Source organism: Lathyrus oleraceus, chromosome 4 (genome assembly GCF_024323335.1).
Source record: "Lathyrus oleraceus cultivar Zhongwan6 chromosome 4, CAAS_Psat_ZW6_1.0, whole genome shotgun sequence".
Lineage (NCBI taxonomy): Eukaryota > Viridiplantae > Streptophyta > Magnoliopsida > Fabales > Fabaceae > Lathyrus > Lathyrus oleraceus.
Window position 1 is genome coordinate 284,658,317 of NC_066582.1, and position 18,558 is coordinate 284,676,874.

The following is an 18,558-nucleotide window of genomic DNA, read 5'->3' on the forward strand; positions in this document are numbered from 1 at the left end:
GTATCTCGAATATCCAACTAAGAAACAATAATAAGCTGAAACTGCTAATCTTTATAACATTTGATTCATAAAAGGTAATGGAAAATGATATTTTCTTGTTGCTTGGTTCAACCTCCTATAATCAATACACATCCTCCATTCGGTAATAGTTCGAGTGGCAATTAATCCATTCTTTTCATTTCTAATGACGATCACACCTCAATTCTTAGGGACTACATGTACAATAGTCACCAAAGAACTATTAGAAATAGGATAAATAATACATGCGTTAAGCAATTTTAAGACTTATTTTCGAACCACTTCTTTCATGGTAGGATTCAATCTCCTATGTGGTTGAACTACAAAATTTAATCCTTCTTACAATTTAAACTTATGCATACAATAAGTTAGGCTTATGCCCTTCAGATCACTTACAACCCAATCGAGTCCTCTGTTGTTATCTTTTAGCACTCTCAACAATTTTTCTTCTTCTAATGGTGACAAGGAATTACTTATAATCTCCCATTATAATGCATTATGACCTAGAAAGACATACTTAAAGTGCTTTGGAAGTTCCTTCAACTCGGGATCCTTTTGGGTAATCAGATGGATTTATTGCTCAGTCTTGCCTAATTCCTCAATCTTTCTTATTGCATCCTCAACCTGTGTTGCTTGAAGTAAACACTTTATTACTTCTATATCATATTCATCTTTTACCTGTTCAATTGAATTAACCTTAACTCTATCCATATGTAGGGTTAGGTTTTAGATGTCAAGACCTTTTGAACACTCTCTTCCACCATATCAATTTGACAACATTAAGGATTCTCTTTGTGATGTCGCATAACTTCAAACACGTTGAAGACAACAGTTCCTTTGTTGAATCTCAATATTAACTCCCCTTGTTTTACATCAACCAAAGATCTACCTGTCGCCAAGAATGGACTTCCTAAAATGAGTGGTATTTTGGCATCTTCAGGCATGTCTAGGATCACAAAATATATAGGAAAAAATAAATCATCGACTATAATGATGACATCTTCAAGAACTCCATATGGGTACGTGATATACCTATCAACTAATGTTAGAATCATTCTAGTTGGTTTTGGTTCACTGATTACTTATCGACAAGTGTACCGATAATGTCGCAGTGATAAAAAGATCAAACCCACAAGGATTGTGTTCGAACAGAACAATAATTTGTGCAATATTAAATAAAAATAATAAAAAGTGGTGGGGGGGGGGGTTGCAAGGTTTAGTGAAAACATAAATTAAACTAGAAAATAATGTTACGAAAGCAGACAGGTTGTGTTTCAGAATCCCTTTATCCCCTCTTATTGATGTACGATGCCTTGTATTAATCATCTTATCCTTATAATTTTACGGTGAACTAACAAAATCGTTATAGCCAGTCCCCTACGAAATAACTCACTAACAACTACTAGAAGCTTTCTATCCCTAGCCCGCCAACGTAAGTAGTGTTTAGATTGTGTATAACTGATTGGTGTATAACAATATGGTAGGTCCTGTAAAGCTCTCGGATCTCTCTGAAGCTTTATTTATTTATTCATTCGTTTTACATAGTTTAACTTTTAAATTCAAATGCTTGCAAACATAAGCTTAGAAACATAGAGCCCATTGAACGGAATTTGATGCCACACTAATCCATGTGGAGACGATAAAACAAAATACTTACTTTTGCTTGCTGCTTTACCGCAACCGAACATTGCCATAAGCAGCATTTGCATAAAATTTGAATCCTATAGTTTTGTTGGTTTCGCGAATCAAGTTGTTAAAACTTACCCATCACCTTTGTTGGAGTGCCTCGATGATGCCCTAAAACCCTGGTAAATCATCATAATTCAACTCTCTTTCTCTCACAATGTGGTAATCCAACATCTTGAGAAATATTTTGAGAGTGTGTTTCAGATGTGGTTAGGGTAAATGGGAGCATCGGGAGTGGGAGAATTCCTTGAAGAGGATCTGTGAACGAATCTATCTCTTTTTGACGGTGCCATGATACCTACAAAAATATATAACACAAACAATACAAGTTCAAAGAAAAGGAAGAAGAAAGTTCTCAAAGAATTTGCTCAGAGAGGAAGAAAAGCAGAGAAAAGTTGTGAGGGAGAAGGAATGAACAACAACCTATTTGTAGCCTTTGTGACCATTGCTCATCGTGTGCATTACGGTTTCATTGTGCGCGTGATAGAAATAATTATGCTCAATGTCTCTTTGTAACAATTACATCGTGGGCATTATGGTTTCATTGTGCACGTGATGACAACTTTATAAAACTTTTGCAACGACTCTATCACGCACACGATCTACATCACATGCACAATGACTGAATATATATATATATATATATATATATATATATATATATATATATATATATATATATATATATATATATATATATATATTATATTTTCCTTTTTCTTTATGTTGTCTTTTCTTGACCCTCTTGGTTTCTCCTTTCACCTGTTATCTTATTACCAAAATGAAAAAGTGAAACCATGACATGTTAGTAAAATTAAATTGCAAGAAAAATAACAACCTAATTTCTTACCGATGTGTTGCCTCCACTCCAATGCTTCTTTATCGTTATTAACTTGATAGTTTGTGCCTAAGACTCGTCAGGTTGTTGGTTCGTCAACAACCTCTAGCCTTCCTATAAGAGGGTTACTTGTAGGACCGGATACAAAGTCCTGGACTTAGTGTTTGAGCGTATGGTTTATTGGTAGACAATGTCTTTGAAAGGTTTAAAAGGTGTAAACGCAACTCTTGACGAGTTAGGAACGTGGTAAAAGGAAAGCGAAAAAGGAACGTATAAATGGTAAAACAAGACACAAAAGAAAACTTGGTAAGATTAAATGACTTATGAATGTAAAATGGAGGCAAAATACATTTTGTGAGGAGATTGACTCTTTTCTCGTAAACGCTTTGATACTTCAAGTTTTACTCCTACTGCAAATGTTCAAAATGCCACCTCTAGAATCTCACATAAGACTGGCTTAAATACTAATTGAAAATAACCGTCTGGAGGTTACAAAACTATCTCATGATGCCACACATGGTCCACTTCCCCCCATTTTGATAAATAACTACCCACGTTCTTTGAGTGCCCATGATTGCCTTCACCATTCAAACCCTTTGACTTCGACCGAAGCTTGCAGATGTCGACCTATGGATGCGTCCACCATCCCGTCAAGGATGCTCCGACAAGTTCCCTAGTCGAAACCAGATTTCTTCTCTGGCCGAAATTGGTCAGCTAAGAAATTTCCCCATGAAAAGGCTGGATTCGACATGAGCACGTCGATTGAGGAACTGGCCTTTTGATGTTCCAAATTTTGGCTAGCCATGTTATCATTACTCATGACCTAGTATGTCATGATGACTTTTTTTCGACCGCGCAATTTCCAAGACACTCTATCATCCTTAGCAGCTATCCCTAGGTCGTGGGATCCCAACCTAAACCCACTAACTCTTCTTATTACTTCCTAGTGCTCTACTGTTCACCTTACTGGCCTATAAATAACTCCTTCTTCTTCTTCAAACACTCTTTTGCTTCCATACTCACGTATTTTTTACGCTCATACCTTTAACCACTTTTGCATTGTAACTTATCATACATAATCTCAAAAGCTCCAGTCATTTGTTTCATATCATCATGAATTCCTCTTCTCATGCCAAAGACATCACTACCTATGCTACTGGCAACAATCCCATTGCTTTCAAGCTTAATGCTAAAGAGGGTATGAATCTCATTCCTCAACCCACATCCGCTGATGAAGCCATTATGAAGAATTGGCAACGCCAGATGTTGATACCTTTTGTGGTTGATAAGAAATTGCTAGCATTCCACGGGCCTCTTGCTGACCCAAAATCTTCCCCAAAGGCTGTTACACCGTTTTTTCCTAGGTACAAACCTGCTGCTCTTCCTGCTTTCGACAAGTCTGTCATGCTCGACGTCATATTCATGGAGGCGAAAGCCAGGGTTTTTAGGTTCATGCCCACTCCTGGCAACAAGGAATACATGGCGTGGATTAACAAAGTCCAATGAAATCATCAAGACCAATGAAGAAGTGCGGGGATCTACGACCTGATTCAAATATCAAGGTACGCCCATCGAGTCAACCCTTGCATGTTGCTGGCATCCCTATACTTCTGGGAAGGCTCGACCAACACGTTCCAATTTCCTTGTGGGATGTTGACACCCACCCTTTTTGATGTGGATGCAATCACCGACCTTTCACCACTGGGGGAAGCCTTCGATCCCACCCTTTCGATGGAGAACACCTTCTAGTTTGGTCGGGCTAGCCTTCTGAACTACACCGAAGACCACCACGACAAGGATTCCTTCGAAGTGTTCGACGAGGAACATATATACTTCCTCACTTTGTGGCTCTCATACTACGTGTTATGTCCTAGTTCTTTGCAGATAGCAAAGAGCTATATTAGTCTGGCGATCCAGATTCATGAGGGTCGACAGGTGTCTTTAGGAAAATTACTACTGGCCTCCTTGTATCAAGCTCTAGTGATGGTAACCCTGAAACTGAAGTTTCTTTCCAACACTCCTAAAGCCCTAAATCTTGCAGGTCTTTTATATCTCTTGCAACATTGGTTAAATTCTACCTTTGAGTATCTGCTAGGATACACAATGTCGGAGCGTATCATGTGACTGAATGAAGGCCGACCAATCAAAGGAGCCAGGTTGGCTTTGACGACCTGTCAGGAGACTCCAAACACACATATCTTCATGAAATATTTAAATATGTTCATCGAAGCAGACAAATTTTCTCCTGGTATGACGCCATTTTCCGACAGAACCTTCGGTCCCAAATGCTTCAAAGATCCCTTTCCCAGTGGCTCTCCACAGACTGCAGCCCAGTCGAACACGATATGGATGGCTTTCCTGATTCCTACCTTGCTGTCTTACAGGATTGAACTAGGGTCGAAGGGGTTCGGTTTCATGAGCTATCAACCGAACCTTGTGGCTCGTCAATTTGGCATAAGCCAAATGGTTCCGAAGCCTCTGGTATCCCATGACACCGACAGTGCCTGGTACGATCAATCGTTAACAGCTGATGATCACAAGGCTTGCCTCCATTTTTGTAAATCTACTAACCGTTACGAACTCCCAGTCTTCAGGTTTCAACAATCTTTCCTAACAACCATTGATTTTGACGAATGGTGGAACTCCTACCACAGTCATGCTTTCCCAAGTGACAAGTTTCTTCAAAACATGGTCGACGCACTTTCCACTCTCGTCGATGATATAACGCCTCCGCCTCCGTCCGTTAACGCTCCCGACCCAAAAGTCCAAAATCCTCAAGTCGACGAAGCACCCAAAAAGCTACATGTTACTGCTTTAGTTTCTTCTTTTTTTTTGGCATTGTTCCACACTAACGGTTTTTCTATCAGGGTCGAAAAAGGGTCGCCTCTTTTGATGAGCCGATTCTGGCGAAGCCCTCGAAGAAGAAACAAGGGCCTTCGACCCCCCCCTCTTCGCAGGTATTTCCTATTCACTCTATGAACAAGTTTTTATCTTAGGACTTTTATCACTTCTTCATACATTCTAATATTCAAGTACCTGAGGAAGTACTTGTGGTAGACGGTGAGGATTCTGACGGGAGTGTGCACTTGGATATTTTTTCTACATCAAAAGCACCTCCCAAAACTCCTCCTACCCCCACACGGCGGAAGAAGGCTCAAGCCTAGAAGGCTCCTACGAAGGTGGCTCCAAGGGTTTCTTCGACAGTCCAGGACGATGTCGAAGACGTCCTTACTCCTCGTGATTCAGAGAGGACTCTCACCCACCTCTCTACCTCTTGTGGATCTCCAGGTATTTTTCCATACTCCTCCTCATTATTTACGGGTTTCTCTTCGTCATGTGATCTAAAACTTCTACCTTTCAGGGACCGGTGGGCTCTCCGATTGAGGTCAAAATTGTGGTCAGAGATACGGTCGAACATCCTTCAGCCGACGTTGTCTTAAGCCCACAACACCAAACTGAGTTTTAAAGTGGCTCCCAAGTGGCTCCTCAAAGTCCTGCATCTCCACCAACTCTTTATCCACCGAACGTGGCTGACGAAAGTGCGTCAACCAACATTTTGACCCCGAGCAAAATAAGGACTATTAAGAAAAGGAACCCTGCTGAAGCCCTAAGAAAGTTACAACAAATCCTCCGTTTGTCGACTGACGCGCCACCCCCTTCTTCGATTGTCGTCACTCCCTCAAAGCTTCATGTCGAGGTTGTTTTCATTCTTCAGCATCTGAAGGCGTCACTCTTCGATGGCGAATTTCTATGCGCTCTCGATAGAGAAGGGGATATTTCTCATGATATTTTTAAATTCCTCGACTCTCTTACCCTCCATGATCTTCCTGCCTCAATGGTCAAGTACTTCGTCGAGTTTGAGGCCTTTTTCACTCAATTCGTCAAGGACCTCAACCTTCGACAAAACGCGGACCTTTAGATTAAAATGAAACTTAATGAGGAAAAGATCGAATGGGACTCCAATGAGGCTTGTGAACAGGAACTCGAAAAATTTGAACACAAGGAGGAACGTCTTCGTCAGCGGGAAGCCTTCGATCAACAGATCTCCGAGTACCAAGTCCAGATTTCTAAACTTAATAAAAAAATTGCTGAGGTAGAAGCGCAAAAAGCTTCTTTGGAGACGGTTGAAGGAATTCCCACGTAAGAGGCAATCGACAATGAGGTCCTGAGGGGAATATCTCATGGAGAAAGAGCCCTTAAGATCGAGGCTGACATCAAATACTTGCGCGGGATGAAGGTCACTCTAGACAATAAGATCAGTCACGAGATAACCTCGTTTGAGGACTTTAAGTCTAGATTCCCCATTTGAATATTTTCTTTGTTTTCTCTTGTACGATTTGTCGATCATGTTTTGTAATGCCCTTTTAGGACACTTTAAAGAATCAATGAATCTTGTTATGTTTGGATCTGGATCTCTTGTAGCATAGGTTTATATTTCTTTAAGTATTTCCCATTCACTCTCAAGACCCTTTGATCCCCACCAAGTTCTTTGATCTCATATGCATTGTTAGTGTATGTTCAAGTTACTTGAAAGGGTCCTTCCCACTTTGGAGACCATTTACCTAAGGTTCGATCTCGACGATCCATAAGTAAGATTACTTTCCAAACCTAATCATTATCAACAAAGGTTTTTTCCTTTACCTTTCTATTGTATACCTTGGCTACGCGTTCCTTCTGTCGGATCAACATTTCTGCCGCGACCAATCTTTCTTCGTCCAAATCAGCAAATTCGTCAAACATCATGTCCCAATACTGTTCCAACTGAAGGTATTTCTGGCGTTGCACTCTGACAGATTGCAAGCAGATCTCTAATGGTAATATGGCATCATGACTAAATGTTAGTTGAAAAGGCATCGAATTTATCGCCTCTTTTGGGGACGTTCGACAGGCCCATAGGATTTGGTCCAAAGTCTTGTGCCAGTTCTTTGGTTTTTCGGAAACATGTTTCCTAATCAAACTTGTTATCACTTTGTTGGTTGCTTCTACTTGGCCATTTGCTTGTGCATAGTAAGGTGTAGAGGTAACCAACCTAAAGCCTGTCTTGCCAGCGAACTCTTGCATCTTTTTTCCCATAAATACTGACCATTGATCTGTGGTAATGGTCTTTGGGATTCCAAACCTATATACAATATGTTTTTGGATGAATTCAATCACCGCATCTTGATCCACCTTCACCAGAGGGACAACTTTGATCCACTTGGTGAAGTAATTTATCCCTACTAGGATAAACTTCTGCTGCTTCGACGAGGCTGGTCGAATTTCTCCAATGACGTCTAATGCCCACCCCCTAAAGGGCCATGGTTTGTTGATCACATGCAATTCACTTGCCGGCATAAGTTGAATACCTACACGTCTTTGGCATTCTTGGCAGGCGAACTCGATGCAATCTTTCAACATACTGGGCCAATAAACCCCTTGTTGAAATAAAAACCACTTCATCTTATGGCCTCCCTGGTGGGCGCCATAGGCTCCACTGTGCACCTCATATATGGCTAAATACGCTCCGCTATCTCCCAGGAATTTAAGTAGTACCCATTATGGTGTCTTCTTCAGTAATTCATTTCTTGACCACACATAGCTCAAAGCCATGTATTTGGTTTTCCTGTCAGTACCTCCGACTGGATTCTCCAAATATTCAATAATAGGTTTCCTCTAGTCTATTGGCGATGAACTGTTGACAGCAAAAACTCCATATTCCCAGGCCTCTTCGACTCCACAGGTTTCCTACCATTCTCCGTCAGGCTCTCCGTCACGACTGTCATCCTTGTCGAGGATATCTTCTGTCGATGGTGTACTCGACACCATTTTCTCTCGAACCTCGATCATATCTTGTAATTTTGACTTAGACATCTTATACCCTGAAGTGATTTGAGCTAACTCGTTGGCTTCTTGGTTTTCGTTTCTGGGTATATGTCTTATGTATGTAACTTCAAAGTGTTATAGTAGCTGCCTAGCAGTCACAAAATACTTCAACAAACTTCCCTTGATGCACTTATATTCGCGTGTAACTTGCTTGACTACCAACTCCGAGTCCCCCTTTACTTCAATTCGAATGGCTCCCATCCCTTTCAAAAGTCGAAGACCAACTATTAAAGCCTCGTATTTGGCTTCATTATTGGAACACTTGTCACTGATCTTGTACTTAAACTTCGTTGGACCATCCTGAGGGGATAATATCGACACCCCGACTATCATTCTATCTTTGTGACTCGACCCGTCGAACTACAGACGCCATGGTTTGGTGTTGACCACGTCCAGAGATGATTCAACCATGGCATGATCCACTATAAAATTCGCCACGATCTGGCCTTTCATGGCCTTTAAAGGTTTGAATGTTAGAGAGAACTCAATTAACGCCAGTGCCCATTTTCCAATTCTACTATGCAAAATAGGTTTAGACAACATATGTTTAATAATATCGTAATGAGACGAAACATAAACATCAACTGGTTTTATATATTTCTTTAATTTCATACAAGCAAAGTATAAACATAGACATAGTTTTTCTATGAGACTGTACCTAGTTTCAACATCTACCAACACTCTACTGAGGTAATATATGGGTCTTTCGACACCATTACTATCCTCTTGGGCCAACATGCTCCCTATAGTCGTATCTGACGCAACAATACATAAACTCATATTTTTCTTCCTACTGGGAGGTAACAAAATATGAGGCTTGGTGAGGTACCCCTTGATTGTGTTGAAAGCCTCTTGTTGTTCGGGTCCCCATTAAAAATCACTTTCCTTCTTAATTTTTAGTAGTGGCAAAAATACCTTCGTATTACCACTTAGATTCGATATGAATCTTCTTAAGAAGTTTATTTTCCCCAACAAAGATTGGAGCTGCTTCTTTGTCAATGGGCTTTTGAGGTCTAAGATTGCCTTTGTCTTGTTCTGATTGATCTCGATACCTCGTTTGTGTACCACAAATCCCAATAAGTCTCTTGCGTGCACACCGAAAGCACACTTCAACAGATTTATTTTCAATCCATATTTCCTCATTCTATCAAACGAGCGTCGAAGGTGTTCCAGGTTCCCTCCCTGAGATGACGATTTTATCACGATGTCGTCAATATACACCTGCATGAACTTCTCAATAAAGTCATGAAATATGGAATTCATCGCCCTTTGGTAGGTTCCTCCTACGCTTTTCAAACCAAACGGCATGACGAACAACTCGTACGTCCCTAGAGCACCAGGGCATCGAAATGCTGTCTTGGGGGCATCTTCTTTGGCAATAAGAATTTGATTGTATCCAGAGTATCCATCAAGTAAGCTCAGGTACTCAAACCTTGCGTCCAAATCGACCAGCATTTCCGCCACTGGCATCGAATACTCATCCTTTGGCGTGGTGTTATTTAGATCTCTAAAATCTATACAAATCCTAAGAGTTCCGTTTTTCTTGAGATGGGAACTATGTTGACCAACCATTTGACGTACCTTGCTGTTCTTATGAAACGACTTTTGAGGAGTCTTTCAATCTCTTGCTCGATCTTCGAAGTGATGTCTGGAGCAAATCATCGATGGTGTTTTTTCACTGTCTTTTTCCTAGGTTGGATAGGCAGTCGATGCTCCACGGAACTTCGATTTAAACCTGGAATTTTGTCATAATCCCAGGAAAAGCAGTCCCTGTATTCGGTCAATACCTCAACTAGTTTCGCCCCCATTTTTGACCCCACCTTAGTTCTTATGTAGGTTGGTCTTTTGTGATTCCATCTCCTAGATCGATCTCTTCGAGGGGATCTTGCACTTGTATCTTCTAGGACTCATTTAGTGGGTTCTTTTCGAACCCCAAGGCTGATTGTCATAGATACATTCAAGCCTCTAGCTTTCTGAAGCCGTTGTCTGGTCTGGTCGACCATTTTCTAAACGTTCGGCCTCACAGGCCAAATCTTGAAGTCTCTCCCTTTCCAGAATTGACTTCCTCTTGTTTTCATCCAAATAGGCCGTAATTCGAGCCAGGCTTTCTGACTTAGCAATCATCCTCATCGACTGCAGGCCACCTCATAGGTGGAATTCCCGTCTCTGATCTTGTATCTTCCTCGTTATACCATATGAAACCATGATCAGGGTCCAAGTTCAGAACTCGACCAGTATTGACGGAAGTATAGGAGCCCGATTCATCATCACATAGCGCTATATTCGCCAAGTGTTGGTCGAAAGACCTCTTGGAACCCCTATCGTCGACCCAATAGTAACTTTGGTCGGCCTCAATGTTTTCTACGATGTCGTCCTTTTGCTAGATTATAAGTCTTTGGTGGATCGTCGATGGTACAACCCCTATCCCATGGATCCATTCTCGACCCAAGAGTAAATTGAAATTGGCTTTTGAGTCTATCACCATGAACATTGTTAAACATGTTGTCGTGCCCACAGCGAGGTCGACCTGAACAACCCCTATTATGTTACTGGTTTTCCCTTCGTAGTTTGAGAGGACCATGTTGTGTTGTTGAAGATCTTTGTCACCCTTTCCCATTTTCTTAAACATAGTATAAGGCATCAGATTGACTACAACACCTCCATCAACGAAAACCTTGTTCACCGCCATCGACCATTGCTCTGATGAACAATGGCTTCAGATGGTACATCATCCATGGACTGGGCCTTTCAAACATATCTTTATGTTCTTATATCACACCGTTATTCATGACATAGTAGCACAAAGGTTTTCCTCAATTTGTCTCGTCTGGCATAAAGTCTCCCTTTGTTTCAGAGACTTCGAACACCATGTCGTATTCAGCTGGCAACACTGATACAATGCCATAGTTTACGACGAAATTGTCACCATAGATTTCATCGTTGTTTTCATCATACATGTCTTTGTCGAATTCCTCATCGGATTGAGGGGAGTATTCAAGCTCTTCTTCCTCTGGTCGGGGAGAATACTCGGGCTCTTCCTCCTTCGATTGTCCCTCGTTTCGTGGTTGCCTCTCGACCTCTGACGAACATTCCACATCTGAGTGGTTATTAATGCCTTCCTTCTCGTCGAGTCGACATTCATGGCCATTGTCTGATTTACCACCATTTTTCCTGGTCCTACGACCTTTGGCATCTGTTCCTTCTGTCCAGCGGTTTCCGAAGGCTTCAACTGCGGAGTGGTAACGACTTTCCCAGCTTTTTTGTTTCGCTGGTGGCGTCTCCACTGTGTCCTAGTCATTGGATTCTTTACTTTGTAATTAGGAGATATTGTGTAGCCCCTTTTCTTCTCTGGAGATGTTGTCTCTTTTTCCAACACTCTCCATTTTGGCTTTTTGCCCCTTTTATGATTGATGGACTCTATCCACTTTTCCTGTGGAACATCAGCTGGCGGAATGGAGGTCTTTGGTCGGGAATGTTGAAACTGTCTTCTATAATCTTCATTCCGTCGAGGTGATCCATGCCAGTCGAACACAAATCATGGGATAACAGGTTTCTCCTCTTTCACAACCTTGTTGTCGGCCTCTAGTTTTTCGGTGGTCTTCTCGTTGAACACCACACTGCACTTTGGGCATATCATAGATTTTGACCCATTTTCCTTACACTTCTCTTGGAAGTCTGATAACATTTCGCCCGGCTGGGGATAGGCCGACTGGGACCTCCTTTCGGCCTTGTTTCCGAAACCTTTAGTAGTTTAGACCATCATCACTTCAAACGATTCAGCTAACGAGTCTGCTTTGGAAACCTCAATAAGACCATCAGTAGTCTCTACCACCATGCATTCAAGAGGCTCTACGTACAAAGCTTCCTCTATCTTTAGAGGGTCGGAATCCACCTGCATTTTTGGCCTTTCACCAAACTGGAGCCTTCCTTCTTTCAGAGCTTTCTGCACCAAATCCCTGAAAAGAACACATTGGTTAATTTTGTGACCAAGGAAATTACGAAATTACAAAATCCCCTTTTTTTCTTTTGTTCTAGGGGAGGGTCTTTTAAACCCTGAGGGACGATAATATGACCATCTTTTACTAATAGATCAAAGATTTTGTCACACTTAGACACGTCGAAAGTATAGGTCTTAGCTACGTATTTGTCTATTTTCTCTGGTTCGACAAGGTTTTTCCCATTCGAGGGCTTTAAAACCTTACACGCATACGAAGTTCCGGGCTTAAGTTCTTCCACGTTAACCTCACTTTTGTCGATTATATCTTCATCGTCGGAAGAAACTCCTTCGACTGCGATGTAAGACACTTTTTCTTTCTTATGATATCAACCCTCCTTGGACTTTTCAGCTTTCAAGCGTTTGATACGTCGAACCCTATCGGCCAATTGGGCCATATCTCTAAGATATTGAGTATCTAGCTTTTTTCTTATAGAATAATCTAGACCCCCATCCGCCATCTCGACTAGTTCATGTTCAGGGACTTGGGTAAAGCATCGTGCTTTCAACAGTCTAAACCTGTTTAGATACTGATCAACTGACTCAACAACCTTTTGCTTAACGCTAGCTAGTTCTTTGAGGCTAATCTTCGATTGTCCCATGTAAAATTGTTCATGGAATAATCTCTCTAACTGTGTCCACGTTTGGATCGACTGTGGAGGTAGCACTGTGAACCATGTAAACGCGTTTTTTGTAAGAGAACTTGGGAAATATTTTAACTTCAAGTCCTCATTGTTATCTATGTCGCCAACCTCGGTCTGGTACCTGGCCACGTGCTCGAGGGTGGATTCTTCAGTATCCCCAATGAACACGGCAAATTTTGGGACTTTCCACCCCCTAGGAAATTCTGTCTGTAAGACAAAATCTGGTAGAGGCAAAGAGTAAGTCGTCCGCTATAGGCATGTACTTACTCTATTTCGCACTATGATCCGTTCGATGATAGCCTATAGGTTTTGTTCCCCCATGGCTGCATTGTGTCGAACTTGTCGGACCACCTGGTTAGTATCCTGGTTACGGTTAACCAGTACCACGGGGGGCCTTTGTGCCATCCTTTGGATATGTTCAAATTCCCGATGTTCCTGTTCGGCAGTATCATCCGTCATTTCCTCTTGTCGAACCAGTGTTTCCGGTCGAGGAGGAGGCGCAGGATTCTGACAGACCTGAGCCCTTGGGGCTCCCAAAAAATCCTTTATCCTTGTCATTTGGGTTGCCAACTGTTGGCAACTATGCGTTGAATCCTGGATCAATGGCCTCAATATGGTACCCATTTGCTGAGTTAGCATGTGTACCATTTCATGATTACTTTCGTCCATTTGTTGTCTTATAACAACGATAAAACTTGACGTAAAAGTTGGGATTGACTGAGACGTCAATCCGAAACCTGGGGGTCGACTAAATGGGGTTGCCAAAGTTCCAAATCCTTGGTAGCGAGGGAATGATAATGATGAGGTATCGCTGTAACTCGAACCGAGACTATGCATAAACTAAGTCGGCATTCCAAACATTCTGTGCATGGGGACCGTGAAACTGGGCATATGTTGCCCAATAGTTCCCATGGTTGTTGGTGTCGGTGTTTCTGACTGGCATGGCATCAGAATTGTCCCTACAAACGCTGTCGAAACCGTCGATGGCACGCTAGAGCCGATATCGGCACCCTGGGGTGTCGGTGTGTCTCCCGCCGAAGACGCTTCTTCGTGGGGTCTAGGCGACGTCATCTTTCCATTACGCAATCGCATACACTTAACACTGTCGAGGTCCCACTAGATGTGCCACTTTGTTGGTTCATCAAAAACCTCTAGCCTTCCTATAAGAGGGTTATTCGCAGAACCGAATACAAAGTCCTGGACTTAGTGTTTGAGCGTATGGTTTGTTGGTAGACAGTGTCTTTGAAAGGTTTAAAAGGTGTAAACACAACTCTTGATGAGTTAGGAACGTGGTAAAAGTAAAGCGAAAAGGGAACATATAAATGGTAAAGCAAGAAACAAAAGAAAACTTGGTAAGATTAAATGACTTATGAATGTAAAATAGAGGCAAAGTACATTTTGTGAGGAGATTGACTCTTTTCTCGTAAACGCTTTGGTACTTCAAGTTTTACTCCTACTGCAAATGTTCAAAATGCCACCTCTAGAATCTCACCTAACACTAGCTTAGATACTAATTGAAAATAACTATCTGGAGGTTACAAAACCATCTCATGATGCCATGCGTGGTCCACTTCCCCCATTTTGATAAATAACTACCCACGTTCTTTGAGTGCCCATGATTGCCTTCACCATTCAAACCTTTCGACTTCGACCAAAGCTTGCAGATGTCGACCTATGGATGCGTCCACCATCCCGCCGAAGATGCTCCGACAAGTTCCCTAGTCGAAACCGACTTTCTTCTCTGGCCGAAATTGGTCAGCTAACACTGGCGCAAGAGATGCTCTCATGCTGGTCACTTCGCTTCTTCTTTGTCCTATGTCTACCTTGCTACATCTTTCCTCCAAGTGATAACAAGTATCCAACTCATCAACATATGGTGTCCAATCATACATGTTGAAAATAATTTTCTTTTTATTGAACTTCAATATCAGGTCACCAGTTTCTACATTAATCTTTGCTTTTCTGGTTGCCAAGAATAGCAGTCCTAGAATCACTGAGCCCTATGACATTCCTTTCATGTCCAGTACTACAAAATCTACAGGAAATGTTAAAGCATTTACATGCATTAATATATCTAGTATAACCCCAACCGGTTGGGTAACAGACGAGTCAGCTAATACAAGTGTGATATTGGTAGGTCTAATATCCCATATTTCATACTCCTTGACCTTATCGAGTGGGATCACATTGATGCTCGAACCTAAATCACATAGAGCATGTGGAATTTTTATTCCACCAATGTTACAAGATATAAAGAACTTACCTGGATCCTTAAGTTTTGGTGGTAATGGTTTAGGCATGGGCTTGTCATCTTTTTTGTCATATTGGCTTGCGCTTGTTCCACTTTTTGCTTGGTACCCTTTAATATTTCCTTCATAAATTTTGCACACTTAGGTATTATTACTTACCTGCAGTGAATGAAGAATCTCCTTAAACTTGGCAAACATTTCCGCCTCCTTTTCATGTAGCAGTTTCTTCTTGAGTATCAGATAAGGTGCCTCAATGTAATTAGGTAGTGGAGGATTTGTATCATTTAGGATTTGCTTCTTTGTCCTTCTCCACTGAGAGTTTTTGTCTATTAACTGATCAATGGTGACTCCTCTTTCTTCTTATTCACTCTGGTGTTCATGCACCTTGTCCAGTGGCTCTTCTTCCAATATTTCGCATCTCTCTTTAGGAGAACTTACTTCATATCATATGTCAACAATCTTGCATGAATCCTTCGTAGGATCATTCACAAGTTTCACACATAACCCTCCAATTGATCTTAATAGAGTAGTAACTTGTTGCGTTAATTGGCTAATTTGCGTCTCCAAATTCTTGAGGGACGCCTCATGGTTTTTACTCATGGTCTCATGATTTATTTTTTCCTGATCCAAGCTGAGTTGAGTGGATTTCATGAACTTTTCTAAACTTTCTTCCAAAGTTGAAGGCTTTCTTTGTTAATTAGGAGCTGGTTGACTTTGCTGCACAACTTGGCTAATACTTTGATTTTGATTATTGCTCAAACATAAGTTTAGATGATCTCTCCATCCCAGATTATAGGTTTTGTAATAAGGGTTGTTATTTTGAAAATTATAATATTGAGCTTCTTTACTTGACCCTTCCGATGAGCACCTTCTGTTCTCATGTCCTCCGCCACAAAAATCACACCTAAGTGCTTGTACCTAGCTCACATTAGCGTTATTCAAGCAGCTTGTAGCTAGATGCTTATTCAATAATTCAATTTGAGCTAATAAAGCAGTTTTAGCATCAACAATTAATATACCTTTGGGTGTACCTACCCTCTTAACCTTTACCGATCTTTCACTACTTCTCAATTAAATCCTTGACTTGTGGCTCAGTCATTTGTGTAATTGTGCCTCCCACAGAAGCATCTAGAAACATGTTTGTCTGACTCTTTAGACCCATGATGAAACTTCGCCACTTTCTTCATATTACTAATATTATGATTTGGGCACATGCGTAGCAATATTTTGAATCTCTCCCATCAGTCATATAGGGTCTCCGTATCTTGTTGTTCAAAGTTTAAAATTCTCTCAGTAAACTAGGTGGTGGTAAAAAAATATTTCCAAGAACTTGTGTTCTAGCTCCTTCCATGTCCGAATGGTTCTTTTTGGAAGGCATAGTAACCAATCTTTTGCCATTTCAATAAGCGAGAAACCAAACAATCGATTTTGGTTTTGTAGAAGTGTCCGTGACATTATCCAACTTGCACATCGAAGTGGTTTCGTAGAAGCATGCAAGATGAGCCCACGAATCTCTGATAGCATTCTTGTCGAACTGATTATCTCTTATACCTAAAAGCACAAATTTTTTAATATCAAAGTTAACATGGTATGCTGGTACAAACCCTTTAGAAACTTGTCCGTCGTCAGTCCTTTTGTAGTAATCTCCCATAGTTGGGAGTTGTGGAGAATCCATGTTAAACTAAGAAAAATATGTTGCACAAAGAGTTGCCCTGTTGCAATCAACAGTCCCCGACAATGACGCAAAAAATTTGATGACTTCTCGGTAAGTGTACCGATAATGTCGCAGTAATAAAAAGATCCAACCCATAATAACTGTGTTCTAATAGAACGATAATTTGTGAAATATTAAATAAAAAACAGTAAAAATGGGTGTTTTGAAAGGTTTAGTGTAAAAAGAAATTAAACGAGAAAATGATGTTACGAAGGCGATAGGTTGTGTTTCAGAATCCCTTTATCCCCTCTTGTTGATGTACGATGCCTTGTATGCATTATCTTATCCTTATAACTTTACGGTGAACTAAGAAAACCGTTATAGCCAGTCCTTCACGAAATAACTCACTAACGACTACTAGAAGCTTTCAACCCCTAGTCCGCCAGCGTAAGTAGTGTTAGGCAATGTAAAAAACATTAGTTCTATGTGCCACTACTCGAGGTCTCCCATCCCTATTCAACCGACTTAAGTAGAATAATTGCCCTAGATCTAATACATAGGTTATGGGTCAGGAATACATATGAATCTAACAACATATTAACAGAGTATCTCAAATAATACGCATTAAGCAAAAGAAACAACTGAATAAAATTATAAGTCAAAAGGTTCATACAAATTCAAACCGCCATATAATGCCAACAAGATTGAGTAAAGTTCATCACATATAACCTAACCTATGAGAATTTAGCTACACATAGTGAAAATTACAATACCAATTTATAAAAGATGAATAACATATGAATTCCCTTGAAGGATTAGCCTCCAATGCTCTCAAAATCACCCTTTGATGCTATAAAATTATGCTCCTAGTGCTAAATTTCGTAACCCTTGTAAAAGTAAAGAAAATCAACTTTTAAAGTTGTCAGAACGGGTAAGAATGCATCAGAAAAAGTCCAGAAAAAGCTGTCATCGTGTGCACTACAGAAGCGTCGTGCATGATGGTCATTTTGTAGCTCTATTGCATACACGATAGCACACAATGTTGCGTGTGATTATTCTAGTAATTACGTGCTTTTTCACCATTTTCACCAGAACTTCCACTAAGTCACATTCTTCGATACTTGGCTCTTTTTCACTCATTCTTGGGGCTTTCTTCATCATTTTGGCTCCTCTTTTGCTCGTTTTCCCTCAATTCCTTGTCTGATTTAATGTAATGACAGACTGTCATCATTCACCATAATTTAACTTCTTCATCATAGTAAGTGACATCAAATTGATGTTGGCTCCTATATCACGCAAATCATGACCAATTGTTAGTGAACCAAATCAGTGAGTTTGGATGGAAGATTCTTCTGAATAATAGCGTTGCACTCTTCCGCAAAGAGATTTTTTCATCATTCTTCAACTTATGCTTTCCCGATAAGAGCTCTTTCATAAATGTGGCATAAACAAGAATTTGTTTAAGATCTTCATAGAATTAGATTTTCACCTATATTTTTGTCAACATATTTGTGAAATTTTTAAACTGGCCCACTTCTATCTCTTTCTTCTATTTGTTTTTCAGAATCATATAAGGTGGTTTGATATAGTCTTGTAGCTATGGGTTGGGGTAG

General features: G+C 40.7%; 1 protein-coding gene across 1 annotated transcript; it reads right to left on the bottom strand.

Moving 5' to 3' along the window:
* Positions 1–12,155: 12,155 nt before the first annotated feature.
* LOC127137133 (uncharacterized) lies at positions 12,156–13,879 on the bottom strand. The gene is made up of 4 exons (XM_051063618.1): positions 13,427–13,879; positions 12,769–13,249; positions 12,513–12,693; positions 12,156–12,360 (listed from the first exon to the last, which is right to left on the bottom strand). Exons 1-4 carry the CDS (start codon positions 13,877–13,879, stop codon positions 12,156–12,158), a joined length of 1,320 nt encoding a protein of 439 aa, XP_050919575.1.
* Between the last annotated feature and the right edge of the window lie 4,679 nt (positions 13,880–18,558).

What these genes read in the sequence shown, in the direction of transcription:
- LOC127137133 (XM_051063618.1), bottom strand. Translation starts at nt 13,879, where the DNA reads ATGCATAGTCTCGGTTCGAGTTACAGCGATACCTCATCATTATCATTC. An exon ending in TGGCACAAAGGCCCCCCGTG is followed by an intron (nt 13,250 to 13,426) that starts GTACTGGTTAAC and finishes TTTGTCTTACAG; the next exon opens with ACAGAATTTCCTAGGGGGTG. An exon ending in ATTGGCCGATAGGGTTCGAC is followed by an intron (nt 12,694 to 12,768) that starts GTATCAAACGCT and finishes CTTACATCGCAG; the next exon opens with TCGAAGGAGTTTCTTCCGAC.